Raw genomic sequence first — 13951 nt, forward strand, 5'->3', positions numbered from 1 at the left:
CAGGCAGAGTGAGCACCATGGGCCCAGAGGACCACAGGCGTGGCTGGGGCTGTGGTAGGGGAGGAGGGGCACACAGGCAGAGTGAGCACCGTGGGCCCAGAGGACCACAGGCGTGGCTGGGGCTGTGGTAGGGGAGGAGGGGCACACAGGCAGAGTGAGCACCGCGGACCCAGAGGGCCACAGGCTTGGCTGGGGCTGTGGTAGGAGAGGAGGGGCACACAGGCAGAGTGAGCACCGTGGACCCAGAGGGCCACAGGCGTGGCTGGGGCTGTGGTAGGAGAGGAGGGGCACACAGGTGATGAGGGAAGCTATCCTCTTCTAAAACCTGTTCTCCCTAAACTAGTTCTCCACTGTAGTGTCCCACACAGACTACTATGTGACAGGAACACAGCTTGGAAGCACAGTGGCAGATGGGTCCTGTCGGTCCCGAGCCTGGCAGAGGTAGGGAATGCACACGCTGGGCCTGGAGCATCTCCTCACCCCCAAGGCCAGCTGCTGGGCACCAGGGCCACTGAGTCCAGTGGGGTCCTAAGGAGAAAGGAGAGGGCAGTCAGCACACGAGTGGGTTCCAGCTAGCACTGCAGGGCATCGTTGCCTCCACGTGAACTCGGAGCTGTGGGGCTTCCCTGATGCTCACTTTCTGTCAGGATTAGCAGACCCCCACCAAGACCAAATTCAGCCAGGAAGACGCAAGTTAGTGCCAAGAGCCAGCGCACATCACCATCTGGGTGAAGGGCTGAGCTTGATGGAACAGGGACATTGTTTTTCCAAAATGTTCTTTATCAAGACCCTTGGAGAAAAAGTCCCAACACAAGGCTGTCAGGCCTGAGTAACTGGCTTGACAAGCAGTAACAGGAGGTTCATCCCAGTGGACAGATACAGCCAAAACAGGGGCAAGTGATATAGACAACTATTTCTCCCACAACACTAGAACATGGAAATGCCAAGGTGAAAAAAAATTGATATTTAGAGGGTAGAAATAATAATCATTGTCATGATTCCCAAAAGATAAAGGATGCAAGGAAAATACACTAAAATCTCAAGAATAAAAAGCCTCTGGGACCTGGTGACATAGTCTAGTGCCTAAATCCTCACCTGGCATGCGCTGGGATCCCATGTGGGTACAAGTTCATGTCCCGGCTGCTCTGCTCCCATCCAGCTCTCTGCTTGTAGCGTGGCAAAGCAGTGGAGGATGCCCCAAAGTCTTGGGACCCTGCACCCACGTAGGGGACCCTGCACCCACGTGGGAGACCCACAAAAAGCTCCTGGCTCCTGGCTTCGGATCAGTTCAGTGCTGGCCATTGAGGCCACTTGGGGAGTGAATCAGCACATGGAAGATTTTTCTCTTCATATCTCCTCCTCTCTATAAAATCTGACTTTCCAATAAAAATAAATCTTAAACAAATAATTAAAAAGCTTCAAAGAGTGATATCTGGTGGCATATAAGAAAACAGAAAAGTAAACACAACTGGTTCCTGGGTTAGGTGTCTGTGATGCCCACCTCTCCACCTCCGTGCCCGCATGTACACTCAGGTGTCTGTGATGCCCACCTCTCCACCTCAGTGCCCGCATGTACACTCCAGGTGTCTGTGATGCCCACCTCTCCACCTCAGTGCCCGCATGTTCACTCCAGGTGTCTGTGATGCCCACCTCTCCACCTCAGTGCCCGCATGTTCACTCCAGTTGTCTGTGATGCCCACCTCTCCACCTCAGTGCCCGCATTTGTATTCTAGGTGTCTGTGATGCCCACCTCTCCACCTCAGTGCCCGCATGTACACTCCAGGTGTCTGTGATGCCCACCTCTCCACCTCAGTGCCCGCATGTACACTCCAGGTGTCTGTGATGCCCACCTCTCCACCTCAGTGCCCGCATTTGTATTCTAGGTGTCTGTGATGCCCACCTCTCCACCTCAGTGCCCACATGTACACTCCAGGTGTCTGTGATGCCCACCTCTCCTACCTCAGTGCCCGCATTTGTATTCTAGGTGTCTGTGATGCCCACCTCTCCACCTCAGTGCCCGCATTTGTATTCTAGGTGTCTGTGGTGCCCACCTCTCCACCTCAGTGCCCGCATGTACACTCCAGGTGTCTGTGATGCCCACCTCTCCACCTCAGTGCCCGCATTTGCACTCTAGCTTTGACTCTGACCCAGTTTCCTGCCAGTGTGCTCCCTGGGGGGCTGCAGGTGATGGCTCAAGTCGTTGAGTCCCTGCCACCCACCAGGGAGACCCAGACGGAGCTCTGGGCCTGGCTCGCCCTGGCTCTTACATGCCTTTGGGGAACGAACCAGTGAATGGAAGCTCATTGTTGCTCCCTTTTCTTTCTTGCCTTTCAAATGAGATTAAAAAAAAAAAGGAAAAAAGAGCTGTATTTTTCTGTTTCTCATTACTGTGTAACAGATCTTTTCAGTGTGCTATCTACAGAATCTAGCATTTCACTCCAGCTGCTCAGCTGCTGCCATAGGCCATTCCTCGTGTGTACACCCTGTGTATATCAATTTCTCTGGGCACATCAGTGGGGGCTGCTGCGTGTGTCATACACATTATTTTCACAAGGTATTGTCCAGCTATCAATGTCTTTGAATGGTGATTATTTTACATTTTTCCACAGCACACAAACTTTCTCGTCACCATTCACATCCTTACCAATATTTATTGTGCATTTCTGTAGCTTTTTACAGTTTTATTTATCCAAAAGGCATATTCCATTTGCTGACTCACTCCTCAGATGCTCACACAACAGGGTGGGCCAGGTTCAAGTCAGGAGCCCAGAACTCTGAGACCCCCGGGCGAGCATCAAGGACCCAACTGCTGAAGCTGTCAGCTGCCACCTCGCGGGCACGTCACCAGGAAGCTAGTGTCAGGTGTGGGGGCAGCACTCAACTAGGCATGCTGAGTTGGGACACAGGCATCCCAAGTGAAATCTTTTATTTATTTACTTCTATGATCTACTTATCTGAAAGGCAGAGTTATAGGAGAAGCCAGATCTTGCATATGCTGGTTTACTCTCCCAGTACCCGCAACAGCCAGGGCTGGGCCAGCCTAAAACCAGGAGCCAGGAACTTCATCTGGGTCTCCCACATCGGTGCCAGGGCCCAACCACTTGGGCCGTCTCCCACTGCTTCTCCCATGCCCTTTAGCAGGAAGTGGAGCAGCCAGTACTTGAGCCAGCACCCATATATTGCAGGCTTAACCCATTATGCTATAATGCTGCCTCCCAGAACATCTTAATTACCACACCCAACAGCCCTGTAATTTTACCACACTGAAGGAAGGAAAAGGGAAATTTGCTATTTTAACTTGTATTTTCAAGTTACTAGAGATTTGAGTTTCTGTATATCTCTGTGCTGTATATACTGTATAATACTTTGATTAATTTCCCTTATAGACTGGAAATTCATCATAGCAACGCTTTTGAGATACTCTGAGGGATACAGGCAATGAAAGGCCAGGCAGCAGCAGGAATAAAAACACGGGATTTGCATGCAGCCTATCTGATGCGATCTTTTAATGTGAGTGAAAAACAGGAGTGGAACAAGACAATATAACTAAACAGTATGGTGTCAATTAAAATTCCTCCCATACAGGTTGTGATGCTATTTCAGTTCTGGGCTCCTGGGTTCAGCACAGTCCATCTCTGGCCGCTGCAGCCATTTTGGCAGTGAATCAGCAAATAGAAGAGTGATCACTGTTTCCTCCTACCCCACCCCCACTAATAAAATAAATAAATAAAAATAAATAAATAAACAAATAAATATTTTAAAAGGGGGCCTGGTGTGGTAGCCTAGCAGTTAAAGTCCTCGCCTTGCACATGCTGGGATCTAATCCCAGTGACCCCGCTTCCCATCCAGCTCCCTGCTTGAGGCCTGGGAAAGCAGTCCAGGACAGCCCAAAGCCTTGGGACCCTGCATCTGTGTGGGAGACCCGGAAGAGGCTCCAGGCTCCTGGCTTCAGATCGATGGATGGAAGATCTTCCTCTCTGTCTCTCCTCATCTCTGTATATCTTGACTTTCCAATAAAATAAAATAAAATAAAAATAAATAAATAAATAGAATAAATGAATTAAATAAAATAAAATAAATCTGAAAGAGAGAGGAGAGGAGAGGAAAAAGAAGAAAGGAAAAGGAAAAGAAGAGAAAAGACAAGACAGACAAGACAAGACAAACCATACTGGTTGCAAAGTACCATGGCACGTCCTGCAGCGCCAGGGGGTGCGTGTTGGCTCTGCCCCTGCTCCCATCTTCCTGCCTCTGTGGACCCGGGGCAGCAGGGCAGCAATGGGGACCTGAGGCATTGGACTTCTGCCACCACACCAGAGACCTGGACGGGTCCCCGCTCCCAGCTTTGGCTCTAGCCAGGGAAACCTCAAGCATCTGAAGGGGGACCTGGTGGATGTAGCTGTGTTGTTCCTGTTTGTCTGCCTCTCAAAGAACTGATAAAAATTTAAAATAATCTTTATTATAATGACAGCATAGACTGAATCATTACAAACAATATCTTATATTTTTAGCCATATTAGTGCTTTGAAATATAATCTAATCCCTAATGGGAGATATGATACTTTTCACTCTTAAAAACTGCATTCAGATCTTAATTTCTAAAACCTGTTCTCCACCAGAATTCCCCTACAGAGACAGCTTGTATCAGGCTGAGCGAGAAAACACAACCCGGGGGCTGGGCGCCTGTTTGTAATGGCAGACATGCAGGTGCCCAAAACAGACGGCTGACGTGACATCCTGTGAAAGTTAACAGGGAAGTCCTGGATTCTCCCCATGAGAAGTCAGCAATGAAAATAGAATTAGACTCTGCAATGCAGAGGAGTGGCAGTGTGGCATGCAGCGCCCCCTAGCTGCGTAAGCTGCCCAGGGCCTGTACCCAGCAAAGCAGCTGCACAGACAAGCGGCGGAGGGCTTCACTTGGCTGCCGTCCTGGGGTGGGCGCAGAGAACCCCTGGGCAGACAGAGGAGTCAGTGGACTTGATGCCCAAAACGTTTCAAAGCACAAGTGTTGGCCACAGCAGCCTTGGACGCAAATGGCAACCAAGAAGACCAGCAGGCAACCCTCAAAACCTAGAGGAGGTTGGCGAGAGGTGGGGAATACAGGCTTTTACATAAGCCCGACATCTGCATGTGCAAGGTGGGCCATGGCACAGAGAGCCTGCGCCTCACTCTGACCTGGCCCGCTGCCTCCAAGCAAGCCAGAAGGGAAGGTGAAGGCAGCGTTCCGCCCAGCCTGCCCAGCGCCAGAGAAAAGCCCAACACAGCCAGTCTTGGAAAACACAGCACTTTTTGAATCTCTTCTTCCACCATAGAGTAAGTGGTCACAGGTCCTGGTATTCACACGAATCAAGCCTAACCCGGAAGTGAGCACATCACCAGGTGGCGGCTGTGGGTGGTGACGGACCTGAGGGTGGAGCCCTCCTGCCGGGGACCAGCGCCCTCCAAGCAGCAGCCACCCCCCCAGCACTCTCCTGTCAGATGAGGACTTGACTGCTCACAGCCTCATCACCCCAGCCTCCACCCGTGTGACATCACTTTCTGTTATTTAAAGCACCCAGGGGAAACAGCCCGAGACAGGGGTGTGGGTGGGACCCTCAGTCCCACAGCTGCAGACACCATGTCATAAACATTTCTGAACATGCTGTATGTACAGCTGTTTCTACCCAGCAGTGGTTTTCAACTTGCTTTCCTAGTTCAGCCCCTGGTAAGAGATGCAGTCCATGTTGCCATCCAAGAGAACACACACACTTCATTCTGACTACTTTGACGAGCACTCAATTGTCCACCAGGCTGGGTTTCAGGAGCTTGGGCAACAACAAGTGACCAACATCCGTGCCCTCACAGAGAAGCAAGGCACAGGCTGCGGGGAGGCTGGCGAGGGCTCTGCAGAGAACAGGGCCGGGATGGCTGCAAGAGGGGCAGGTGCGTGCTGGTCACAAGCAAGCTCTTTGAGGGGCAGCCCTGGCTGCTGCAGCCATCTGGGGAGTGAGCCACTGGAAAGAGGCTCTCACTCACTCTGCCTACTCTGACTTTCAAACAAATAAATCAAGAAAAACAAACAGAGACCATGGGACAGAACATGGAACCCAGAAAGAAACCCAAACATACCCAGTTCACAAACTTTCAACAAAAGCACCGACACGACACACATGGGAAAGGACAGCGTTTTCAACAGTGTGGGAGAACTGAATTTCCACATGCAGAAGAATCAAGTTGGGCCCACAGTTTACACCATATGCAAAAATTAGCCCAAAATGCATAAGAGATCTCAACGCAAGACCTAAAGCCACAAACTGCTGGAGCAAACCAACATGCAGAACTGCTTGCTGATGAGTTTGTGTGCGTCAAACCAAAACCGAAGGCTACAAAACCAAACATGAATTCCAAGGGCAACATTAAACTAGGAAGCTACAGCACAAACAAGAAAATAGTCAACAATATGAAACACAGCCAATGGACTGGGAAAGGATACTAGCCAACAACATATCTGATAAGCTAGTATCTCAAATTTATAAAGAGTTATTACAACCAAATAGCTATAAAACAAAGTTTAGAAATTAGCAAAACATCTCAACAGATACATATCCAAAGACATAAAATGGTCAAATCCTATATGTAAAGGTCCTTGAGACAGCCAATCATTAGAGAAATTCCAGTTACAAAACTATGACTAGGGGAGGGCATTTGGCCTAACGGGGGTGTTGTGCCTGGGTTTCTCTTCTTTTTTTTCTTTCTTTCATTCTTTTTTTTAAATTTGTTTATTATTGGAAAGGTAGATCAGATTTACAGAGAGAAGAGACAGACCTTCCATCTGCTGGGTCACTCCCCAAATGGCAGCAGCGGCCAGCGCGGAGCTGATCGGAAGGCAGGAGCCTCTTCCAGGTGTGCCATGCAGAGGCCAAGGCCAGGGCCATCCAGTTGCGCCAGGCTCACTGTCACTGTGTTTCGTTTCCAGCTCCTTGTTAGGGTGAAGCCTAGGAGACAGCAGTGATAGCTTGAGTGTTTAATCTCCGTCAGCCAGGTGGGAGACTTGCCTGGATTGAGCTCCTGGCTCCTGGGTTTGTCCTGATTCATCCCTTTGGGGAAGGAAGCAGTGAACCAGGACTGTGTCTCTGCCTCTCTAAAATGAAAAAAAAAATTTTAAATCCTTCTGTTGTCCCACACCCATGGGACAGCTATTATAAAAAAAGCAAAGGGAACCGGTGCAGTAACCTAGTGGCTAAAGTCTTGGCCTTCCATGTGACAGGATCCCATAGGGGCACTGGTTCTAATGCCAGCTGCTCCATTTCCTTTCCAGCTCCCTGCTTGTGGCCTGGGAAAGCAGTCGAGGACAGGCCAAAGCCTTGGGACCCTGCACCCACCTGGGAGACCCGGAAGAAACTCCTGGCCGCTGGCTTCAGATTGGCTCAGTTCTGGCCATGTGGCCGTTTGGGGAGTAGACCAGGAGATGTGGGATCTTTCTTTCCTCTTTGGAAATCTGCCTTTCCAATCAAGATAAACAAATCTTTTTTTTTTTAAAGTTTGGTGACACCTACCTAAAGAAAATTTAAACCGGGCCTGGCGGCGTGGCCTAGCAGCTAAGGTCCTCGCCTTGAACACGCCCTGGGATCCCATATGAGCGCCGGTTCTAATCCTGGCAGCTCCACTTCCCATCCAGCTCCCTGCTTGTGGTTTGGGAAAGCAGTCGAGGACAGCCCAAAGCCTTGGGTTCCTGCACCCGCATGGGAGACCCGGAAGAGGTTCCAGGTTCCTGGCTTCGGATCGGAGCGCATCGGCCCGTTGCGGCTCACTTGGGGAGTGAATCATCGGATGGAAGATCTTCCTCTTTGTCTCTCCTCCTCTATATATATCTGCCTTTCCAATAAAAAAAAATAATAAATCTTTAAAAAAAAAAAAAGAAAAGAAAATTTAAACCATAACTACCGTATGACGCAGTGATCGCTGGGTGTTTGAGGGTATTTTATAAAGCTCATGGATCATATGTAGTACATCTTAATTCCATTTTCTTAAAGATTTATTCATTTTATTACAGCCAGATATACACAGAGGAGGAGACACAGAGAGGAAGATCTTCCGTCCTATGATTCACTCCCCAAGTGAGCCGCAACGGGCCGGTGTGCGCCGATCCGAAGACGGGAACCTGGAACCTCTTCCAGGTCTCCCACGCGGGTGCAGGGTCCCAAAGCCTTGGGCCGTCCTCCACTGCTTTCCCAGGCCACAAGCAGGGAGCTGGATGGGAAGTGGAGCTGTTGGGATTAGAACCGGCGCCCATATGGGATCCCGGGGCTTTCAAGGCGAGGACTTTAGCTGCTAGGCTACGCCGCCGGGCCCCTTAATTCCATTTTTCACAAATGTTGTAAACCCCCCAAGATTACCTAAAGGAGATTAAAAACTGCTGCCTCCTAAATCAATCAGCATGCTCATGTTTTCTGCAGCATCACTGACAACAGTGCCCACTGCTGGACACAGTGGACATGGCAAGTTGTCCACTGATGGCAAATGCTGATACTCATCCATGGAACACTCAGCCTTAATAAAGGGTTCCTGGGCCTAGCACGATAGCCTAACGGCTAAATCCTCACCTTGCATGTGCTGGGATTCCATATAGATCCCATGGAGTTCTGGCTGCTCCATTTCCCATTCAGCTCCCTGCATGTGGCCCCGGAAAGCAGCATAAGAAAGTACAAAGCCTTGGGGACCCACATGGGAGACCCAGAAGTTCCTGGTTCCTGGCTTCAGATCATCTTAGATTTGAGCATTGCAGTCACTTGGGGAGTGAACCAGTGGATGGAAGGTCTCTATGTATCTCCTTCTCGCTGTATATCTGCCTTTCCAATAAAAATAAACCTTAAAAAAGAAAAAGCACCTTGTGAGACAATGGATGTAATCTTCAATGCAGCGAACCCCTCACTGCCTGGGCACTGTTAGCCTGCTGGAGTACAGGAGGGCTCCAGCTGAGGTGCAGGACCCTAGAGGGAGAGTGGAGCGAGCAGGCCCATGGGAGGGATGGCTGGAAGGAAGGAACCCATCGGCTAGATGTTCAGGAGCAGGGCTGGGAGAGCAGGGGCGCTTGGCAGGACAGGGGATTATTGGAGGGACAGCACATACGCCCTGCACAGGCCCCGCCCAGCATGCTTGCTCGTGATGTATCTCACTCCAAGAAGCATCTTTTTCAAGATCCCCCATGGGGCAGGCACATGAGAGCTCCCACCACATCTAGCATGCACACACGAGCAACTGTCCATGTCCCCATGAGCACACACTGCACCGCACAGTGCCCTGCCCCACCACAAACAGCCCTGGCAGCAGACCCCTTCTCTGTTCACGGGGACACATCTGACGTCCAGGGGCAGGGAGGCAGATTCTGGCCCTACAGAACCTGCCCTCGCTCACAGCTACTGTGGGCTCACTGGCCCACATGTGAACTCTGCCTCCAAATGGAGCTCTGAAGAAGGCAAAGACCCACTGGCCCAACAGGAGGCAATGCAGGACTTGAAGCATCCCAGCAGCCCCATCTGAGCAGTGGTTCTGGGTGAACCCTGTGCTCACAAGTGTGTACGTGAGTACTTACCCACAGCTCTGACTGTTCTGGAACTCAGGAGGGTGGAGGACAGCGGGGGAGGGAGGCACGGCTCAGTCACCCAGGCTGAAGAATGGAGTGGAAGTCTGCTTAGACAGCCAGAGTGGGACCTGGAAGAAGACGGGGCCGCAGGACCTGAGAGGCCAGAGTGAGCGGAAAGTGCATCAGCTGGCCACCCGCTCTCCATCCTTCCATGGGACCATCAGCAGACTCTGCCAGAGAGGCCTGCAAGCAGACTGACAGCAGGGCCACAGGGATTTCTGGCCAGAGCGGAACACACAGACAGCTAGCCAGGACCTCGTTCGGTCCTGTCACCAGCTGCTAAGACCAAAGCACACCTGATGGAGAGGTGAAATCTGTTGTGACGGAGTTATCAGACACTTGCTGGGGCTAGCATAGAAAGCAGGCCACACACCCACAGCTGCTTTCCAAGCAGTGTCTGTCTGCCAGGCCCTTGCTGCAAAGGGTGAGGGGAATAGTGGTCACCTGCTGGGGTAGGGGATGGAGAAGCCAGGGAGGGCATCCTCTGCTTACGAATCATCTCTGGAAGCCTCGGAAAGGCACTCAGAAGACACAGAGGGGGTAACACAAGCCCCAGGAAGCCGTTCTCTGAGCAGGAGCCCCAAGTGTGGACTCTACAACACTGAGAGCTGTTCTGTTCACCACAGTCAGAAGTATCACTCCAACAGTGGAGAAGGCAAGCCATGAACGCTCCGCTCACCTCCTCTGGAAACTACCGAGAAAACAAGCAGGTGGAAAAGCAGCTCCTTCAGGTGCTCATCTCAGGAGGTGGGGAGCTACAGAATGGCCCTTCACTCCGCACCAAAGATGGCTCAACTAGAATAAGTGTCCCACCTCAGGTGGCAGTTAGGAACACTGAACTTCATAAAATTCCCAACAGGCTTGGAGGGCAAGGTAAAAGGCCTGGTAAGGGTCAGCTGTAAGGACTAACAATTCAGGCCAAGCACTGTAACCTGGTGACTCAAGTCCTTGCTTTGCATGCACCGGAATCCCATAACGGTGTCGATTTGTGTCCGGCAGCTCCACTTCCCATCCAGCTCCCTGCTTGTGGCCTGGGAAAGCAGCAGAGGATGGCCCAAAGCCTTGGGACCCAGAAAAAGCTCCTGGTTCCTGGCCTCAGATCGGCTCAGCCCCAGCCATTGAAACCACTTGGGGAGTGAACCAGTAGATGGAAGCTCTTTCTCTCTGTCTCTCCTCTCTGTAAATCTGTCTTTTCAATAAAAGTAAACAATAATAATAATAATAATCTCTTAAGGGAAGAAGGAGAGAGCAGGGAAGGAAGAGCCCTATGCTTCTAACTCTATAATGTGAAAAAGCTAAAATATACTTATTATGTAAGAATTTTTTAAAATTATCTTTGGCATAATTATAAAGCAGTTTAGTAAAACAGAAGCCAAATGAGAAAGAATTAGAGTACATACAAGTGTCAGGGCTGAAGACTGCAAAGACTACCCCCAAAATACCAAACTGCTGGAATCAAGGGCAAAATGGGTGTAGGCGTCTCCTATTACAAAAAAGAAAACAAAAAACAAACAAAACCAGACTCCCCTGGGCCTCTCAAAGATCAAAAGCCCCTTCCTGGGAAATCAAGCCAGGAGAGGACAAGGGACGATGGCTCCACAGGGAACGTGCAGCTCTGGCATGGCCCTGTCCTTCCTAAGGGAGTGGGAGAGCACTGAGCGCAGCGACCAGGACGAGAAAGACAGTGGTCAAGCGCCCCCGCCTGCCCGGGCCCCGAACCCCGCCCCCGCCTGCCCGGGCCCCGCCCCCCGCCTGCCCGACCCCCGTCCCCGCCTGCCCGGGCCCCGCCCCCCGCCTGCCCGGGCCCCGCCCCCCGCCTGCCCGGGCCCCGACCCCCGCCCCCGCCTGCCCGGGCCCCGCCCCCCGCCTGCCCGGGCCCCGCCCCCCGCCTGCCCGGGCCCCGCCCCAAAGCCCTAGTGAACACCTGCAGCCAGGCACTGCCGAACTGTATACTGTGCTGCTAGACATGAATACCTGTGGAAAAGAACATTTATTCATTAGGCACAGCAAGAGATTGACAACTAATAACAAAACAGGTTGTAGTGATATACTATTATTTCAAATCTATTTTTCTGGAAATTTCCACTTAATATTTTCAGAATGTGGTTGAATGAAACTGCAAAAAGCAAAACCATGAATACACGATGACAACTACATTTAAAATTGGTAAAAAAATAATTTGGATTTATTACATGGTTTAGGACCAAGTAGAAATTTGCTGGAAAAATAAAGATTAGATCCTTACATTACAACAGACCTTGTTTAAAGAAAAATTGGGAAATTTCAGTAACTCAATTTTTGTAACATGTCACATGTTCTGGAACCAACCCACTCATCATGCCCTCAACCAGTGTGTCCAGCTGCAGAGACAATGGTCACATGTTCAGCCTGAGATGACAGGGACCTCTACACGAAATGACTGTGTGCTGCGGTACTGTCACTCTTTAAAGACGCAGCTTGGTTCTTCTCCATCGTGACCTCTTGGAGCTGATTTTATTACCAGTCTTGATCCAAATCCATTCGGGTCTAGGGTGATTTTGCTTTTGGGTTTTGGCTAGGAATTTCTTGATGCTCAAAGTTCTGTGAGAAGACATGGTAAGGAGGGGTATCTGGCACATTGACCGTGATGGCAGAAAAAAGGAGAAAATCTCTTAATGTTTATAGAGGTTTTGTATGAAGAGAAATAATGTAACACAGTCCAAAGGGGAAACTCCCTGAACTGTGCTTCTTTCCAACAAAACATACATTATGTCTTCATTACAGGAAGCTTAGAGGACAAGAGCAGCCAATAAAACATCCTTTTGTCCTGCGATTGCCATGCCCAACACGTTATAGAAAAACATCCCCCTCCTCAGTCAGGAAGCCTTCCAGTGCCACATTGCAGAGCAGCCTCAGAGAAACTGACCCGGGCGGCCCACAGGCGGTCAGACACCATACTCCACCCCTGCTCACCAGGCTCAGCCTGCCAGCCCCGAGTCCTGAGATGTGGCCAGTGGGTATCCTGCCCATTTCAGTTGACCACTGCGGGAACCCCTCCCGAGAGTCACCCAGAACACTTAGCCATCCTGGTGGCTGGTGCTGGATCACATGCCCAGGGCCAGTCAGGCCTCCTCTGGCTCTCGAGCAGCCTGCCAACCTGCTGCAGGGAAATCCAGGCAAGCTCGGGAGATGGCGTCAGGACACAATGCTGGTCATCCAGCTGCGCCAGGAGTTCCCTGGCCCAGCACTGTTCCACTGTAGACACAAGGAATCATGTCAGAGTGTTTACGTTCTATTACCTTCTAAGTATACAAGAGTGCATACTTTCCATTGTCAGAATCTAATGAACACTGCTGGCAGGTCATAAACACAAGGCTGTGTGAACAGTGGTGTATCTTCCTTCCTTCTAACATGTTCTGCACACTAATTTGTTCCATGTAATATGTTAGCCAGGATCATATGAACCTGGCTGAATCCAGTTGGGGGCTTGTTTAATGGGCAGGTCAGTAACAAGTGGACATAATCCCTTGTATATAACAAAAAGCAGTAAGATAGTGATTGGTACTTTCTCTAACACTCTATTACAAAAAGAACTCTTCAGAAAACTAACAACTAGGTTCAACACCAACTCCAATTTTGCCATTTTGGCTTCATGTATGCATTCTCCCAGAACCACTCCAAAGTTGCAGAGATTATGAACATTCCGATTCAGTGTAAGTGTCCTAGTAGCATCCCAACATATCCAGCTTCTTCAGCGATCCTAATTCTCTAATACCATCTAACACCCATGACTTACTCAAATTCCTTCAACTGCCCACAACATATCTAGATAGATATCTTTTTCAGCCAGACATCTTTCACATTCAAAGTTCATGTTTTTTTCTTTTTAGAAACAATAATATTGGGCCTGGTGGCGTGGCCTAGCGGCTAAAGTCCTCACCTTGAACGCACCAGGATACCATATGGGCACCAGTTCTAATCCCAGCAGCTCCACTTCCCATCCAGCTCCCTGCCTGTGGCCTGGGAAAGCAGTCGAGGATGGCCCAATGCTTTGGGACCCTGCACCCGCGTGGGAGACCCGGAAGAGGTTCCTGGTTCCCGGCTTCAGATCAGCACAGCACCGACCGTTGCGGCTCACTTGGGGAGTGAATCATCGGATGGAAGATCTTCCTCTTTGTCTCTCCTCCTCTCTGTATATCTGACTATTCAATAAAAATAAATAAATCTTTAAAAAAACAAACAATATTGCCTTTGAAATGAGCCTGCACCAGCTGTCATAAAAACATCCTACATTCCAGATTTGTTTGATTTATCGTCCCAACTGAAGTTGTTGCAGTCTCCCCTCTCTTTCCT

At 50.2% G+C, this 13951-nt stretch overlaps 1 protein-coding gene across 1 annotated transcript; it reads right to left on the reverse strand.

The window, feature by feature from the left end:
- Nucleotides 1-12061: 12061 nt before the first annotated feature.
- Nucleotides 12062-12497, reverse strand: LOC105942557 (large ribosomal subunit protein eL39-like). Its single transcript, XM_058680318.1, has one exon. The coding sequence runs from the start codon at nucleotides 12235-12237 to the stop codon at nucleotides 12064-12066; it is 174 nt and encodes a 57-aa protein (XP_058536301.1). The 5' UTR covers nucleotides 12238-12497; the 3' UTR covers nucleotides 12062-12063.
- Between the last annotated feature and the right edge of the window lie 1454 nt (nucleotides 12498-13951).

The sequence above is a fragment of the Ochotona princeps genome, chromosome 24 (assembly GCF_030435755.1).
Source record: "Ochotona princeps isolate mOchPri1 chromosome 24, mOchPri1.hap1, whole genome shotgun sequence".
Lineage (NCBI taxonomy): Eukaryota > Metazoa > Chordata > Mammalia > Lagomorpha > Ochotonidae > Ochotona > Ochotona princeps.

Excerpts from the sequence above, each read along its gene's own strand:
- LOC105942557 (XM_058680318.1), bottom strand. The coding sequence starts at position 12,237 with ATGTGCCAGATACCCCTCCTTACCATGTCTTCTCACAGAACTTTGAGC.